The sequence below is a fragment of the Microcaecilia unicolor genome, chromosome 13, assembly GCF_901765095.1.
Source record: "Microcaecilia unicolor chromosome 13, aMicUni1.1, whole genome shotgun sequence".
Lineage (NCBI taxonomy): Eukaryota > Metazoa > Chordata > Amphibia > Gymnophiona > Siphonopidae > Microcaecilia > Microcaecilia unicolor.
This window is the reverse complement of record NC_044043.1, coordinates 100976800-100994379: the sequence shown is the minus strand read 5'-3', so window position 1 is coordinate 100994379 and position 17580 is coordinate 100976800. Positions and strand designations below refer to the sequence as shown.

Sequence of the window (17580 nt, the reverse complement as noted above, 5' to 3'; positions counted from 1 at the left end):
AAACTAGTAAAAAAGGCCCGTTCCTTAACGCAATGAATCAGGCGCTAGCAATGTAATGAGTTCCTGCCATTAATGTTTCCACGGTTGTATTCTGAATATAATTGTTGTTTACGTGTGTAAGATTTCTTTATATACAATATTTTTTGTGTAAACTGTGTTACAATGTGGTAAAAGTTTTCCTTGTTCAGGCCCTTCAATCAGTTTAACAATCACATCAGAAGAGCTCCTTACTCCTGAGAATGCAACATACAGTTGCCCATGTGAGAGACAGAGTGACCGCGTGTTTTACAGACAGTGTAAGAGAGAGATACACAGAGTGATTGCGTGTGTGTGATGTCTGTGTGTGTGTGTGTGTGTGTGTGTATGTATGTGTGAGTGACAAAGTGATTAAATGTTTGTCTTCCCTTCCGTTCTGTGCACTTGCCTCCACTGAGAGATACACAGAGTGATTGCGTGTGTGTGATGTCTGTGTGTGTGTGTGTGTGTGTGTGTATGTATGTATGTATGTATGTGTGAGTGACAAAGTGATTAAATGTTTGTCTTCCCTTCCGTTCTGTGCCCTTGCCTCCACTGAGAGATACACAGAGTGATTGAGTGTGTGTGTGTGTGTGTGTGTGTATGTGTGTGTGATGTCTATGTGTGTAAGTGACAAAGTGATTAAATGTTTGTCTTCCCTTCCGTTCCGTGCACTTGTCTCCACTGATGTTCATACCTCCCTGTATATGTGTGTGTGATGTCTGTGTGTGTGTGTGTGTGTGTGTGTGTGTGTGTGTGTGTGTGTATGTGTGTGAGTGACAAAGTAATTAAATGTTTGTCTTCCCTTCCGTTCCGTGCACTTGTCTCCACTGATGTTCATACCTCCCTGTATATGTGTGTGTGATGTGTGTGTGTGTGTGTGTGTGTGTATGTGTGTGAGTGACAAAGTAATTAAATGTTTGTCTTCCCTTCCGTTCTGTGCATTTGCCTCCACTGATGTTCGTACCTCCCTGTATATGATTGTTTGTTAGAGATTCAATCCACTCCACTTCCCTCCTCCAAGTTCCGTTCTGTCCGATTGGTTCTTTGTTCCTGTGACGTCAACTTTGTTCCTGTGACGTCAACTGTTTGCTTGGCAACTATGCAGCGTTCCATTTCCTCGACGTGAGGGCGGGGACAGTGAGAGCCAATGAAACGCTGAACTACAGACTTATGAACCCTACACTGCCACAGTGCCACAGAGTCAGCTTCAGAACGTTGGAGGTGCTTTTTGTTATATAAGATTGGGGGAAAAGACCTCAGACGCCAGTGACAGCTCCTGCACTGATGTGATATTAAACACCAGTGTCTCAAGTCACAGTGCTGGCTTCTATCATTGGTCATAAAACTCCCCAATTATTTATTTTCATTAATGCTAAAACATTTTCAATTGTGACAAATAATGAGAAAGGTCAAACTTAGCTTTCTATGGCATTTTTCTACTGCCCTGCACTGCCAAAGAAAAAGATCTCTAGGTATTTAATGAATTTCCTGGCCCAGCAGAAGGGAAACTGATTTCTTAATAGAGCTACTTCAGAGTCCTTGGTCGTGATATTTAGAATCTCTGATTTGGTCATGTTAACTTTAATGCCTGATACTTGACCATAGTCTAGCAGAAGTTGAATTGTTTGTGGCAGTGGTTCTGTAGGTTCTGTTAGGGTTAGCAAGATGTCGTTATTTTGTGGTCATCTTTTCCTACCCATATACCTCTAACCCCATGATAAGCCCTAATAGCTTGTGCTAATGTTTCTATAGAGACAATGCACATCCCTGTCAGGTTCTTCGATGGAGCTGAAAGGATTCTGTTTGCAAGCCATTAATTGTCAGACAGGCCATCGGCTTTGTGTAGAAGAGATGTATGTACTTTACATAACTACCTGAGAGTCCCAATCTTTCCAGTATTGAGAACATAAAAGGCCAATGCACCCTATCGAATGTTATTTTTCTGCATTCACTGATAACAGGATAATGAGTGCACTGCCGTGCCTAGTACCATAGGAGCCAACGTTTCAAAATGATTGGGGGTGTTGAAAAATATTTTTTTTTACAGATGGTGCATTCCCCCCTTCCCCCTCTCCCCCTCCTCTCTCCATTCATATCTAGCAATTCTCCTCTCTCCCCTGCCCTCTCCTCCCTCCATTCATATCTAGCAATTCTCCTCTCTCCCCTGCCATCCCCTCTCATCCATGTCCAGCAAATTCTCTTCTCTCCCCTGCCCTTCCCTCCTCTCCTCCATGTACAGCAAATTCTCCTCTCTCCCCTGCTCTTCCCTCCCTCCATCCATGTCCAACAAGTCTCATCTCTCCTCTGCCCTCTCTTCCATGTCCAACGATTTCTCCTCCCTCCTCTCCCTTCCATGTCCAGTAACTTGCCCCAAACACTGCCTGCCCCTTTTCAGCCCCCCTCTCCTCCAAGTTCCAGGCCCCTCTCCCTCTCCTCCGAGTTCCAGGCCCCCCCTCTCCTCTAAGTGCCAGTCCCAACCCCAGCCTGACCTCTTCTCCCACAACGGTCCTCCGCCCTTGCCTTCCTGCATGCCGTCCAGAATTTGAAACTCATCTTACCTCGGGGTCCCGGCGGCAGCAGTAAAAGGCGAGCAGGCTCGGCGCTTCAGCCTTCCCTTCTCTCTCAGCTCTGGTCCTGCTCTCATTTTCTGTTTCCTCAAGGGCGGGACCAGAGCTGAGAGAGAAGGGACTGTCTTTCGTCTATGTTTGTGCAGCGCTGCGTATGCCTTGTAGCACTATAGAAATGCTAAATAGTAGTAGTAGTAGTAGTATGTCATAATATACATTCCTTACAAAACCAAACTGACAGAAATCACCAATTAAATCAAGCTAAGCTTGAACATCATGGACATGCATTTCAACTAAAACTCAATAAAGAAAAAAACACATTGAGGCATATTTTCAAAGCACTTTGGGAGGCTAAGTTCCATAGGTTTCTATGGAACTTTGGGAGGCTAAGTGCTTTGAAAATGAGCCTCATAGTCTTATCCTCTCATCCCAACTCAGCACGGACAACCCCACAAGTATCGACACCCCAGATTACACCCTCCCTATCTCAGACATCCTGAAAATCCTCGGCGTTATAATGGACCGTAACCTAACACTGGAGAGCCAAGTAAAATCTACTACAATGAAAATGTTCCACTCAATGTGGAAACTCAAATGCATGAAACAATTCTTCCCGAGGGAAACATTTCGCAACCTGATACAATCAATGGTAATAAGCCACCTAGATTACTGCAATGGAATCTATGCAGGATGCAAAGAACAAACCTTAAAGAAGCTTCAGACCACTGAAAACACGGCAGCTAGGCTTATATTTGGAAAAACGTGATTTGTAAGTGCAAAACCTCCGTGAAAAATTACACTGGTTCCCTATCAAAGAACGCATTGCCTTCAAAATCTGCACCATGGTTCACAAAATTATCTACGGCGAAGCGCCTGGGTACATGACAGACTTAATCGACTTACCAACCAGAAACGCATCTGATTTAACATGAACATATCTAAATCTACACTACCTAAGCTGTAAAGGACTTAAATACAAATCTACCTATGCATCCAGCTTTTCCTACATAAGCACACAACTGTGGAATGCGCTACCAAAAGCCTTGAAAATGACATACGACCACCTAAACTTCCGGAAAATACTAAAAACCACCCTGTTTAAAAAGGTATACCCTCCTGATCCAACTTAAATGCCTGACCTTGGCTACACAAGAAAACTAAAGCACGTAATGAACATTACTCTTCCGCTCTACAATTCTTACTGTGGCTCTGCCATATAAACTTCATCTTACCACAACATCACATTGTATTTGTTCACACCGCAATCTACGAATGCCTTTACGGTACTATGTAAGCCACATTGAGCCTGCAAATAGGTGGGAAAATGTGGGATACAAATGTAACACATAAATAAATAAACATAAATACCCTCAACAACAAAGGTGTAAGTATTTCCCAAATATTTTACAGAATTTATTGGTAAATCCAATAAATTGCTTGTGCTTTGCTGTTGCAAGGTTAGCAATAGCCTATTGGTTTTTTTTCATCTAATTCTATTGGCCTGGATAGTTGTATTCTCACATCTTTCAAATATTTAGCCTTTCCTCATAGGGAAATCGTCCTATCCCCTTCATCATTTTCATCATCCTCACCTTGAGTATTGCATTCAGTACTGGTCACCGTATCTCAAAAAAGATATAGTGAAATTAGAAAAGGTTCAAAGAAGAGCGACCAAAATGATAAAGCTAAAGAGGCTAGGGCTCTTCAGCTTGGAAAAGAGACAGCTGAGGGGGGGGAGATATGATTGAGGTCTACAAAATCCTGAGTGGTGTAGAATGGGTAGAAATGAATCAATTTTTTTTTTGCTCATTCCAAAAGTACAAAGACTAGAGGACACGATGAAATTACATGGAAATACTTTTAAACAAATAGGAGGAAATATTTTTTCACTCAACAAACAGTTAAGCTCTGGAACTCTTTCCCGGAGGATGTGGTAACGGTGGTTAGTGTATCTGGGTTTAAAACAAGTTTGGAAAGTTCCTGGAGGAAAAGTCCATAGTTTGCTATTGAGATAAACATGGGGATTGGTAACATGGAATATTGCCTACTCTTTGAGGTTCTGCATAGAATTTTGCTAACTCATTGGGTTTCTGACAGGCACTTGTGACCTGGATTGGCCACTGTTGGAAACAGGATACTGGGCTAGATGGACCATTGGTCTGACCCAGTATGGTTACTCTTATGTTCATATGTAGCATACCACTTTATCCGCAGAAGAAGGCAGATTCGAAGGCTACTGCTATATTTATGGAATCACAAGAAACTGGTGTTCTTGATTATAAGAGGTTCTTGGACTGTTCCCTCTTTAGCAAGTGAACAGGAGACTTTAATTTTTCATTTTCTTCACCAGCAGGATTAAAACCATTTCCACTTTAAAGAACAGAAATACCTCTTGACAAACTCCTATCTGTAATTTTTCCCATAGCCTGAGCAAACGATTATATTTCAAAAGAAAATAACAGTGTGACTGTGTAGGTTCAGGGACTTGTTGAATTCCATACGCTCTTACTTAGACTGATGACTTTGCCTTGGAGAATTTTTCCTAGCGAGCTGATTTTAAATTAATAACATTCCTCCTGTATCTAGTAGTTATTACATTATAGCAGGACTGGATCCAAAACTTGAGCTGTCACTGCAAGGGTCTCAGTGGGAATAAAAAGGACAGCCCTGTGACCAGACATTCACTTCTGGTGTCTGAGACCTTCGTATGAGTGTGGTAGTAATGGGGTCTAGGCAAGGAGGTTGGACTGGGCTTTCATATGAGTTTGGTGTGAAGGTTCCCTGTTAGAGGTTTGGATCCAGAACATCTTGGGAAATTAGGCAGCAGGGTGCAGGGGAGTTTGGCAGCCTCTGGATGGACTGTATGCCTTATATCTATCTGTACCCTGTACTGTGCTGTGACTATAGCAAAATTAAAGTTCTTCTAATGCAGGGAAAGTGCAAGGTTCTGGGTGAGAAAAAGCATAAGAAATAATTATACATGTAAGTGAATATCTCATGGAGAGCAGAATCTGCCTTTCCCATGTGTCAGTACTCGGGAACATCTGACTCTTTACCTATAGAAAGTACAACCTTGTCCTGTGCTATGTAAGACAGGAATGTCATATCTGGTTCCCTGTCAGGCAGGGTTCATGATTTGAACAGCTTGTCTTCAGCGTTTTATTGTTCCTCATTGTCTTTTGCACTTACTTGGAGTAGACTAGCAAATTCCCATCGCCACACCTTTGCTACCTCTTGAACAAGCTCTCATCCAAAACACATGATCTTCCTGCTCCGTCACTGTTCATTCTCAGCTAAAATCCCACGTGTTCTTTCTCGGTGCCGTTGTGCCTGCCTTGTCTTATTTAATGATGAAATGGATTGCAAGAAACGTTCAACAGGATAGGGTTCTTCATCGAAGATGAGGTGTGATAGAAGTGTAATGCAACTGGTAAATTGGGAACAGTTGTTTAACCTTCCAGCTGGTACTAAGGCTCGGAGAACATTCCATTAAGCTAACTGGTATGAAATGTGAAAGAAATTTAAGAAATTTGTCAGTCAACAGAAGCTGAATAACTGGTTGCCAGAAATGGAGTCATGGAAAAGAATTGGATAGATTTTTTAAATTTTATTTTAGAATTTATTTAAAACTTTTTTACCCAACAGTCAAAGAACATTAAGACTTCGAGAGTCATCCTAAAACAGGCAATAGGGCAATCCATCCTAAACAACCAGGAAAAACAAGTACCTTAACCAAACAAAAAAAGCACCTCTCTCCCACAATAAAAATGGGAGGAGAGAAACCAAGGAGAGGAGATAACAAAAGGCAAGAGAAAACATGATTTGGACAAGTAGGTGGACTAGGCATCGGCCTGGGGCGTCATAATCACAGCAATCAACCTGTCTGTGTTCAGCATATCCTCATCCTACTCCCAAGGTGTTCAGCAGTTTCCCTTTCCTTCCTTACCACATCCACAGTGGCCTTGCAATGTCAGTCAGGTTACAGATGCAACAGTGGTCATGCCCAACAGGAGGCCTTGAGCATCTGCCTCCTCCAAACTTCCCGTTCCAGAAGGGACAGGACACAGCAAGCCTTGAGCATGCACAGAAGCTCAAGGCCCTACACCAGGTGCAGTAAGAATTGTTTCAACAACCTGACTGAAATGCTGGTGTCGCCACAGAGGTAGGGGCTGAATGGGGAGATGATGGATAACATGGTGAATAGGAAAGGGGAGTGATGCTGTACACCACGGGGGAGGAGTAGGAGATGCTAGATCTGAGGGGCTTGGGGGGGAGGGCCTTGAGCCAACCTGGGGGTGGGGTGTGCTGGTTTGAGGATTCGCCTATGGTATTAGATACCCTTAGCTTGCTTTGGATAAGTCTATTAAAATTATTAGCTAGGTAGACTTGAGGATCAACATTTTCGTCTCTTGGAGAGAGCATCAGTGAAGGATTTCCCTATTAGAATCTGAGCACTTCCAGTGGAGACAAAATGCAGGGCTCGATGCTCCATTGCTGTGACCCAGCGTGAACCTTGTGTGATGTTCCTCTAAGGAGTCTTGTGCTGGATGCTAGAAACTGAAACAAGGTGAATATTTATTAAACCTCGACTTTCGTGTTTTGAGTTCCCTGAAAATCAGTCACGTGTGCAGTGGACCTCGTTTCCTTGCTGAGATGCTGTGTACAGCCTGGGGTGCTCAAACTGACCTTTTCCTTTTTTCCTTTTTCTTTTTTGTCCTACCCCAAATTATTCAGGACTCATCAGCTGTTTTTTCCCTGTTCTTCAGTCATGAGTGTCGGGGCCGGGTGTCTTGTCTTCCTGTCACTGCCAGGTGAGGGCTGAGGTTACAGAATTTATTTTTAGAATGCTTTCTACAATGCGTATGGATGCGACAAATCAATAAAAGTATTGATCAAACTAGATATAGTATAAATGTGAATATGAAAAATGTAGATATAAGATTATGAAGATACTAGAGAGTAGACTGCTGTGAAATGTTATGTCTCTGTTAAAGTTTTGTCCCATCTCTTCCCTCAGAGAAAAGGTGCATTCTCACTAGAAGTACATAGTTGAGAAGGTTTCCTTTCCTAGTTAACGTTTTACTTAATTTTATTTGATGATGATCTGTTTGCTCTCTTACAAAGGTTTCTGTGATTTTTATTTCTTTGTAATATTGGTTGATCAATTTCACCATTATGAATGGAAGTGAATCAGGGCTTTGCTTTGCTGATCATTCATTAGTAAAACTGCAGGTAACATTTGTATATGAAAAGTATGAAAACTGAACAGTGAATGACAGGAAAGATGATATTCAGAACAGAACTAATTATTCCAGAAAGTGTAAAAAGATAAGACACTATATCAAGGCTAAAAAAAGGAGATCTAGAGGGACAGACAATGACCAGACCAGTTGACATTTTGGAAGATTCAGTCATACAGCTCTGATGTTTAATTTCGGTTTGTTCCTGTTGTAACTTCCTGTCTTTCTTCTTGCAGTCATCCTGGCCCAGTATCCGTGGCCCCCTTTCCCTGGAGTAGTCATGCAGTATGATGACCGTAAGCATAGGGGAAAAGCTGGTTGTGTTGCTGTCCGCAGGGGTGCTGGGTGAATGAGGAGCATGCGGACAGCCTGTCCTCCGCTTTTTATTTTCTTCTTATTGTAACTCATTGCTTGCAGATGTTTAGGGAATGAAGCTTGTGCCACTTTCATTTGATGGTGGGTTAACTGTGTTTATTCACTGTCAAACAAGAATCAGTTCTGTGGATGAGCTTGAGCATAAGTCCTGCCTCTAGGAGGGGAGTCCTAGCCATCATTCATCAGCTAGTGGCCAGAGAAGATCTGCACAGAGCATGTGCTATTCCATGGTCTCAAGTTAAGAACAGGAATTATAATTAGGGTGGTAACTTCGTTTGGAAAGGCTATCTGTTATGGATTTTCAGAACATTAATGGAAAGACCTTTCAATCTATTTGGGAGCCATTCTGGATTACTTTTATCACAGGCCTGTAGTAGGCTTTTGAACATCTAGCACTGACTTCTCCATTAAAAAAACATCTTTTTATTTCCATTTCTTGTACCTTTTATTCACCAATTACTGACATATTGATGTAAAAATTCTAATTGTTTTTATTCTTTTCTGTTTTCAGAGACCCAAGACTTCTACGATTATCAGGGTAAGGAGAGAAGGCCTTCTCCTACACCTGGAATAAACTTCCTGAGCCCCTACGTCTTGCCCCATCCTTGGCCACCTTTAAATCTAGACTGAAAGCCCACCTCTTTAACATTGCTTTTGACTCGTAACTACTTGTAACCACTCGCCTCCACCTACCCTCCTCTCTTCCTTCCTGTACACATTAATTGATTTGATTACTTTATTTTTGTCTATTAGATTGTAAGCTCTTTGAGCAGAGACTGTTTCTTCTATGTTTGTGCAGCGCTGCGTACGCCTTGTAGCGCTATAGAAATGCTAAATAGTAGTAGTAGTAGTAGGTGCAGCGAGACTTACACAGTGTTCTTTCACTGGTCTTGTCTAACTTTTTCCAGGACATTAGTTTTTATTTTATTTTTTTATTTATTTTAACAGAAGTGAACCTAAGTTCCATCGAAGAGCAGCAACAGGAGCAGCACCACTATCAACCTCAGCAACAGCAGCAGCAGATACTGGAGGAATACCTCCCAGGTCCCACACCAGGTAACTGCCCTACACTCAGGCCTTTCCACATTGGAAGGGCAAGTGTGGCTTCACTTTCTCCTCCTTTCTGTTTCAGTCGCTCATTCCTGCGTCATAAGATGGCATCAGACACATCCCCAGAAACAGAACAGAACATCTGCTTGATAAAAGCATTAACACAATTAATAAAGTTGATCATCTTCCCTCTGAGGAAGAGGGAAGAGATGGAGAGAAGTGGAACCTAGAACATGTTAGGGACGAAGATGACCCTGAGGAAATGAGTAAGGGTAGAGAAGGAGAAGAACTTAGGGGAAATGGGACAAGATGTATGAGGAATCCAAGGATGGGATAAATGAAGACAAGTTGGCTGATGATCCTGTGGGCATGTGAGCAAGAGTGAAGAGGAACTCTGAGGTCTGGGAGAGGCGATGAAGAGGGAAGGTGGAGATGTATTTACACAGATAAGAGTAGGAAGGGGAGGCAGAAAAGAGCCTGGGGGAAGATAGGCATGGGAAAGAATAAGTGGAGAATAATTACAGGAATCTGGAAGTAGCAGAAGGGAAAATGAATGAGAGAGAGAGGAAAAGGCGTAATGGGATGATTTGCCCCCTCCGTTTAAAAATGATATATCTGAGATGAAATAAACAACCAAATAAAAGGTCAGACATGGACTATCCCATAGCTTAAGATAGGGAAAAGGAACGGAAGGAGAGAGAAGGGAGCAGATACCATGAAGTACAGAGATGAGTTTAGGAGGGAAGGGGGGGAGGGAAGGAGATTTAGATAGGATAATACTAAATAATGCACAATAAGAATCCCTATTTGAATTCAACACTTTATTATGTAGTTTGTTTTTTTCTCTTTCTGTAAAAATAAGAGTAAAACATTTGTTTAAAGTTACAAAGGATGGAGGGGGGGGGGGGGGAAATGGTAAAGCAACTGTGTTGATAAAAGCTAAGGATGTATTCATATTAGTATGTTATGTCAGTTAAACCATTATCTGTTGAATCTTGTGTTTATGAATAACATGCTGAACCTTTGTTGATAATAAAGGTAGTCTGTAAGGATGGAGGGGGGGAAGGAAGGAAATTTAGATAGAGCAATAATAAATACCACACAATATGAGGTACATCCACTACTCTCCACGGAGAGAGTAGTGGATGCTTGAAATGCCCTCCCGCGGGAGGTGGTGGAAATGAAAACAGTAACAGAATTCAAACACACGTGGGATAAACATAAAGGAATCCTATTCAGAAGGAATGGATCCTAAGGAGCTTAGCCGAGATTGGGTGGCAGAGCCAGTGGCGGGAGGCAGGGATGGTGCTGGGCAGACTTATACGGTCTGTGCCAGAGCCGGTGGTGGGCGGCGGGGCTGGTGGTTGGGAGGTGGGGCAAGTGCTGGGCAGACTTATACGGTCTGTGCCCTGAAGAGGACAGGTACAAATCAAGGTAGGGTATACACAAAAAGTAGCACATATGAGTATCTTGTTGGGCAGACTGGATGGACCATGCAGGTCTTTTTCTGCCATCATTTACTATGTTACTATGTATAAGTTGAAGTCAACATTTTATTTTGCTGCTCATTTAACAATAAAAATGTAAACATTTTGGTTATAGTGAAAATGGTTGGAGGGGGGAGGGAGGGAGGGAGAAAATGATAAAAACATTGATGATAGGAGTTAATGATGTAATACATACAAGTATGATGTGTTATTTAAACTGTCAAATGTAAAATTTAACGGCTATGTTTAAAATGTTGAATCATCAGTAAAAACTGTTGAAACATGAAAACGATATATCTGGTCTTGCGTGTTGTTTAAGCCTTTGGCATGGGGCCAGAACACTGGTGACCAGTGCCGTAGCGAGGGGTAATAGCACCCGGGCGGGTCACCGCTGCGCACCCCCTCCCCCGGGTGCAGCACGGCGCGACCCTCCCTCTGCGGCGCACCCCCCCCCCGGACTGCATTCTTACCTGCGGGAGGGCCGATCCGCCCCGAGTGCACGTCACTCGGAGCTGCATCGGCCCCGCTGGTTCCCTGCTCTCTCTGCCCCGGAACAGGAAGTAACCTGTTCCGGGGCAGAGGGAGCAGGGAACCAGCGGGGCCGGCACCCCCCGAGCGCGTGCACCCGGGGCGGACCGCCCCTCCCGCCCCCCCTTCCTACGCCACTGCTGGTGACCACCTTCTTTCAACTCTATCCTGAGCATTGCATGTTGGACACTTTCAAATACTCTCATCCCTTCCTCTTTTCTCTTTCAGAGTTACCTGAAACAGAACCCACAGAGCCTGGACCTCTTGGTAAGATCACAGCACAATTCTGCAGACCAAATATACAATATACTGATTACAACATAGAGCTTCTGCCCAGGAGGAGTCTTGGAACTTCACATATTTAATGTTTGCTTTGCCACTGTGTCACTGGCAGATCAATTTACCTCCTGTATTCCAGTTATTACCTGAGAAGAGGATTAAAACTGAGATCAAGACATCTCATCAGATCGAGAACTTTAAAGGGATAGGAAGCAAAATCCTCTTGTGGGAACTGGTTAAAAGATAGAAAACAAAGAGTGGGTTAAATGGCCAATCTGTCTGTGGAGGAAGGTGAATAATGGAATGCCCCAGGGCAGTGGCGTAGCCACAGGTGGGCCTGGGTGGGCCGGGGCCCATCCACTTAGGGCTGAGGCCCACCCAACAGCAGCACATATTTAGAGCTAGCTAGTGGGGATCCCAAGCTCCGCCAGCTGAAGACTTCCCCCTGATGGTGCTGAAAACACTGCTGTCCACTTCAGCACTGGCAGTCTAAGCTGCTGATACTGGCCTCATCGGGGGGGGGGGGGGGGGGGGAGGGAGAACACTTGGTGCCCACCCACTTCTTGACTTGGCCCACCCAAAATCTGCTGTCTAGCTACGCCCCTGCCCCAGGGATCTGTACTTTTTAGCATATTTGTAAATGATGAAGTGGGAACAACAAATGAGGTGACCACATTTGCAGGTGACCCAAAAGTTTTAAAATTTGTTAAATGACTTGCAGATTGTGAGAAGTTGCAGGAGGAACTTGGGAGCCTAAAAGACCTGGTCATCCAAATGGCAAATGAAATTGAATGTGGACAAGTGCAGAGTGTGAGGCACACTGGGAAGAATAACCCAGATTATAGCTAAATGATGTTAGGTTCCAGATAAGGATTCAGGTGTCAAGGACAATACGCTGAAATTTGCGGCAGTGGCCAAAAACAAACAAACAACGTTAAGGAATTATTAGGAAAGGAACAGAGAATAAAATAGTATCATAGTGTCTCTGTATTTCTTGTTGGTATTGTGTGCAAATCTGGTCACCACATCTCAAAAAAATACAGCAGAATTAGAAACTGTGCAAAGAAGGGTGACCAAAATGATTGAGAGAGAATCACTGTCATATGAGGAAAGGTTAGGGAAGATTGGGAGATATGCTAGCATACAAAATCCTGAGTGAATAGGTAAAGGTTTTTCACAAAGTACAAGAACTAGGGAATACAAATAGGAGAAAATATTCATTCAATGTATAGTTAAGCTCTGGAACTCATTGCTGGAGTAGATGGTTAAAGCAGTTAATATAGCTGGGTTTTAAAAAGGTTTGGACAAATTCCTGGAGGAAAAGTCCATAACTGTTATTATGGTAGACCTGGGGAAAGCCATTGCTTATCCCAGAGATTAAGAAGCATGCAATCTTGCTATTTTCTTGGAACTCTATCAGAAACTTGTGGCCTGAACTGGCCACTTTTGGAAACTGGGCTAGACGGACTCTTATTCCAACCCAGCATGGTGACTCTTATATTCTTATGAGAATCACAAGGGGGGAGGGGGAGGGTAGAGAAATTGAAGCACGGGAATGAAGAAAGAGGAGAAGGGTAAAGAATAGTCATCAAAGAGGGAAGAAAAGGGCAGAAGGAATCATGGGAAAGAGGGGGACAGGGCACAGTGACAGAAAAGGGGCCATTTGGAAAGAGGGGAGCAGGTTACAATGAGATATTTATGAGAGGTGGGGATGAACACATCTCAGGAAGAGGAATAAGAGAAAAGGGGGGACAAGTAAGGAAAAACATGTCTAATTGATAGTGAAATAGAAGATATGGTGGAGGACAAAGATGGGGGGACAATGAGTGAGAGGTAAAAAAAGATAAGATGCAAAAGGAGAGGCATAAAGTGATTGATGGAAGAAGCAGAGATTAGAAGAAGGAGAAGAAAAAACTAGAAAAAGGAGCAATGTCCTGGAAAGGAAAATATGGAAAGGCATTGGGAGAAGGCAGAAGATGAAAGATGAGAGTGAATAGTAACGGGGGTGGGGGTAGCAATTAAATATTTTCAATGTAAATATTTAGTTCTATGTGTGTTGGAAAGAGTTTAATTATGTTATATGTATTCATTAAATTCTAACAGTAATAATTATCAGGATTAGTGTTCAAATCTTGCTGTGGGGGGAAGAGTGTTGTGTTCTCTGTAATTTGCTTCTGCCTTCTAAAGTCCGTCATCTACAATATGCTGATGATATCGTGTTGCTTCTAAGAATGTTCAAATCTCCTTCTGTTGCCCCTCCACTGTGGCCCTGTAATGTTCCCTACGCAATACACTGGTGCTCACAGCACGAGGCCTGCAGCTTTTCAGCTGGGTGGGGGGGGGGGGTGTACATGGAGTTTTTTGTTTCATTGCTGGTGGTTGGGGTGTTGGTGTTATAATGGACATGTCATATATAATATAACCAATACCCAACTGTGATTGTAAACAACAATTAAGAAAAATTATTTTTAGGACCTCAGAGGTTTTGAATCTCAGACTTCAGTTTCCTCAAAGAGAAATAAACTTTATGTCTTCATTAGGTCATGGTTTGTTTGTCAGCATTTTAAAATAATACAAGTGTTTTCTATATTGCACCAGTGAGAAAAGTAAACTAAAAAAAATCACTTTACACTTTACAAAATACATATCAATTGTTACTCTTCAATAATTTGAATGTTCTTCTGTGCTGTCCTTTACAGTATTGTAGTGGCATTTATCATATTTCTGTTATATAGTTGTTCTGATACTGTTTTAAGTTCTATTATTAGGTCTCAATTTGCTGTTTTCAAGTTAATCTATTTTATTGTGTTTAAGTTTATATTTCATCATCTTATTATTATGCTGTTAACAAAATTGTATGTATTTTTAATGTTAAACTGTACCTGGGTAAAAATCTGTTCATAAAAGTGGTTAGTAAATCCTAATAAATTTCAGCATGATTCTATGTTTCGTATAATGTTGCTTCACAGAAAAATCTGCTACAGTCACAAGAGGAATCATTACACAGTGCTGTGCTATACAGTTCTATTCCGCAATATCAAAGATAGTTAATTGCGGATCACAAATTTCAGACAACTGGATAAATAATCTGGAAATTTTCAAATAAAACCTTATCAACTATAACTACATTAAGAAAAATGTTGATTAAATAGACGAGTGGTCTAAATATGTAAAAAAAAAAAAAAAGTTTTATACTCCCCCTGATCCATGTACCTTTACACTTCAGCAGTTAGCCATACTCCTGTGGAGGAGGAATCTGAGATTCAAAACTCATATAGCTGACCTCTGAGGCTCCTAAAATGATGTTTCTTAATTGTTTACAGTCACAATTGGGTATTGGTTATATTATATCTACTGCCTTACCTATTACATTTGTGGACGTGTATGTGCTTGTGGTTTAATTTTAAGAACAAAACGTAAGAATTGTTATACCGGGTCAGACCAAAAGTCTATCTAGCCTCATATCCTGTTTATAACAGTAGCAAATCCAGGTCACGAGTATCTGGCAGAATCCCAAAAAGTAGCAAAGACCCCTGCTTCTTTCACGATTTTATTGTGTGTGCATTGTTTTACAATAGCATCCATTACTCTCCAAAAGTTGTCAACTCGTTTAAAAAAAATCCCCCTAGACACCTGAGATCAGATTTCCCCATCCCCAGGGTAGGGAGTGATCATAAGTGAAATAAAAAAAAACCCCAAATATAATTATGTTCACTTTTAATTTTTTTCAATAAAAGTCCATTTTTCCTCTGGAGTATACCACAGTTCAGAGTGGGGGTCCTGCAGGTTGTGCCCATGCTTGTTCAGGAGTTAGCTGTGATCTCCCATCTCTCACTCACCTTCCCTGCCTCTGCTTTCATTTTTCTCTTCAGTTTAGTTGTATCTTGATAAGGTTGAGATAAGAAGCTAAAATCAAGTCTTATCTGAAAATGTATGTGTCATCTTTATGGCAGTAACATGTTACAACGTGTGCTGAATTGTTTCCACAGACTGTAGGGATGAGCAGTACCCCTGTACCAGACTTTACTCTGTCCACAAGCCCTGTAAACAGTGTCTCAATGAGGTCTGCTTCTACAGGTAAGTACTGGGGTAACTGGTACTGTCCGCCTGACTGATGCTGTGAGTCTCATCAGAGAGAATGAGGTGCCACAGCATGAATCCGAGGGTCCAGTCTGACAGTTCTGCCTGGGTTAAGCTGGCAGTTAGACTGGCAATATGAGAAGTAGAATTTGGACTAATATCCAAGACAGGTCCTATACTTAGAAAACCCTGCTGGTCCCTGTGAATGAGCCACTTAGCAAGAAAAAAAGCACATCATCCATAAGTAGCAATTTGATTGCGCTTTCTATTCACTAAAATTACTTTTGGAAAGGCTTTGGTTTTTGTTTTTTTTGTTCTGTTTTGTTTTGTGCATTAATACCTTTCAGACATTTAAACGTCTGTATCATACCTTCTGTCCTCTAGGATTAATTTAGGTCTTCAGGTCTCTTCTCATATGTCTTCTAGCATAGACCCTGGTCGCTTTCCTCTGGACTGCCTTTACTGAGATATGATCTCCAGAACTGAACCCAGTACTTTGACTGGGGGCATTATCTCCACCACCTACATTTCTGCAGTCCAACATCGTTACAGTTTTGGCTGCTGCCTTGATACATGGTTTTGACATCTTGAGATCTTCAGAGTAGCATTCCAGGATGATGTGTTTTATTATTTGCCTTGTTATGTCTCTGTTTTCTGTTGATTAGCCTGTTGTTGTTGTTTTTTTTTGGTTATTGATTGTTGTGTTGTTATCATTCCTCTACTTTTGTATCTTGTGGTGGTGTTTTATTTATTTATTTATTTTGTTTGCTTCTCAGAATAGATATCTTTTGATATTGTAAACCACCTTGAATGGAGGAGTAGCCTAGTGGTTAATGCAGTGGACTTTGATCCTGGGGAACTGAGTTCAATTCCCACTGCAGCTCCTTGTGACTCTGGGCAAGTCACTTAACCCTCCATTGCCCCTGGTACAAATAAGTACCTGAAGATATGGAAACCGCTTTGAATGTAGTTGCAAAACCTCAGAAAGGCGGTATATCAAGTCCCATTTCCCTTTCCCTTATGACATCACAATATCAAAAGTGAGCCAAATTGGGCAATCAAGCCATTGTGACATCACTGATGAGGTTGGCTCTTATTGGTGGAATGAGTGGAGGACTAGCCTAGTGGTTAGTGCAGTGGACTTTGATCCTGGGGAACTGGGTTTGATTCCCACTGCAGCTCCTTGTGACTCTGGGCAAGTCACTTAACCCTCCATTGCTCCTGGTACAAAATAAGTACCTGAATATATGTAAACCGCTTTGAATGTATTTGCAAAAACCTCAGAAAGGCGGTATTTCCCTTTCCCTTTGTTTGAAAGGCAATATATCAAATTTACAAAATCAATCAATCAATCAATCAATCCCACTCCTATCACATACAGCTGCTCTGGATTTCGCCACCCCAAATGCACCTCTGTATATTTCTGTGCATTACAGCGTAACTGCCGAGCATTTGACCAGTCTGTCTTCCAATTTGTATAGGTCACTTCTCATATCACCTGTCTCTTCTGGGGTGTCCACTCTGTTGCAGATCTTTGTGTTATCTAGAAAAGGAAAGTTGATATGATAAGAAGGGGGTTGGGGGCTCGGATTATGAACATTGAGGATTATTTGGTGTTTCCAAGTAATAGGGAGGAGCCTATGATAGTTGATAGATCCTAGTCATCTTTTACACCATCCTCTGATGATCTGCTCAGATATTTTGTACATAGGTATTCTAGATCTCATTATTTGCTGGATTCCTGCCCAAGTTATCTAATGAAAACTCTTCCTGATATGTTTATAAATAGTTTAAGGGAATTTATTACTTTTATTTTCCAAGGAGGACAGTTTCTAAAGGAGAAGGGTGATATCATTTTAACCCCATCCCAAAAATCAGGATGATTGCACAGGAGGTGGTTTCTAACTATAGACAAGTGGCCTCCATCCCCTTATTTATTAAGGTGATGGAATGTAT

At 41.9% G+C, this 17580-nt stretch overlaps 1 protein-coding gene across 2 annotated transcripts in view; it reads left to right on the top strand.

The window, feature by feature from the left end:
* Positions 1 to 17580, top strand: part of ATP13A2 (ATPase cation transporting 13A2) — a 199552-nt gene that overhangs the window by 177341 nt on the left and 4631 nt on the right. For both annotated transcript variants that reach the window (XM_030186147.1, XM_030186145.1), the window contains exons 27-32: positions 7320 to 7396; positions 8062 to 8121; positions 8712 to 8738; positions 9149 to 9256; positions 11494 to 11532; positions 15534 to 15621. In XM_030186147.1, coding sequence (XP_030042007.1) covers positions 7320 to 7396; positions 8062 to 8121; positions 8712 to 8738; positions 9149 to 9256; positions 11494 to 11532; positions 15534 to 15621 — 399 coding nt within the window. The remainder of the gene's footprint in view (positions 1 to 7319; positions 7397 to 8061; positions 8122 to 8711; positions 8739 to 9148; positions 9257 to 11493; positions 11533 to 15533; positions 15622 to 17580) is intronic.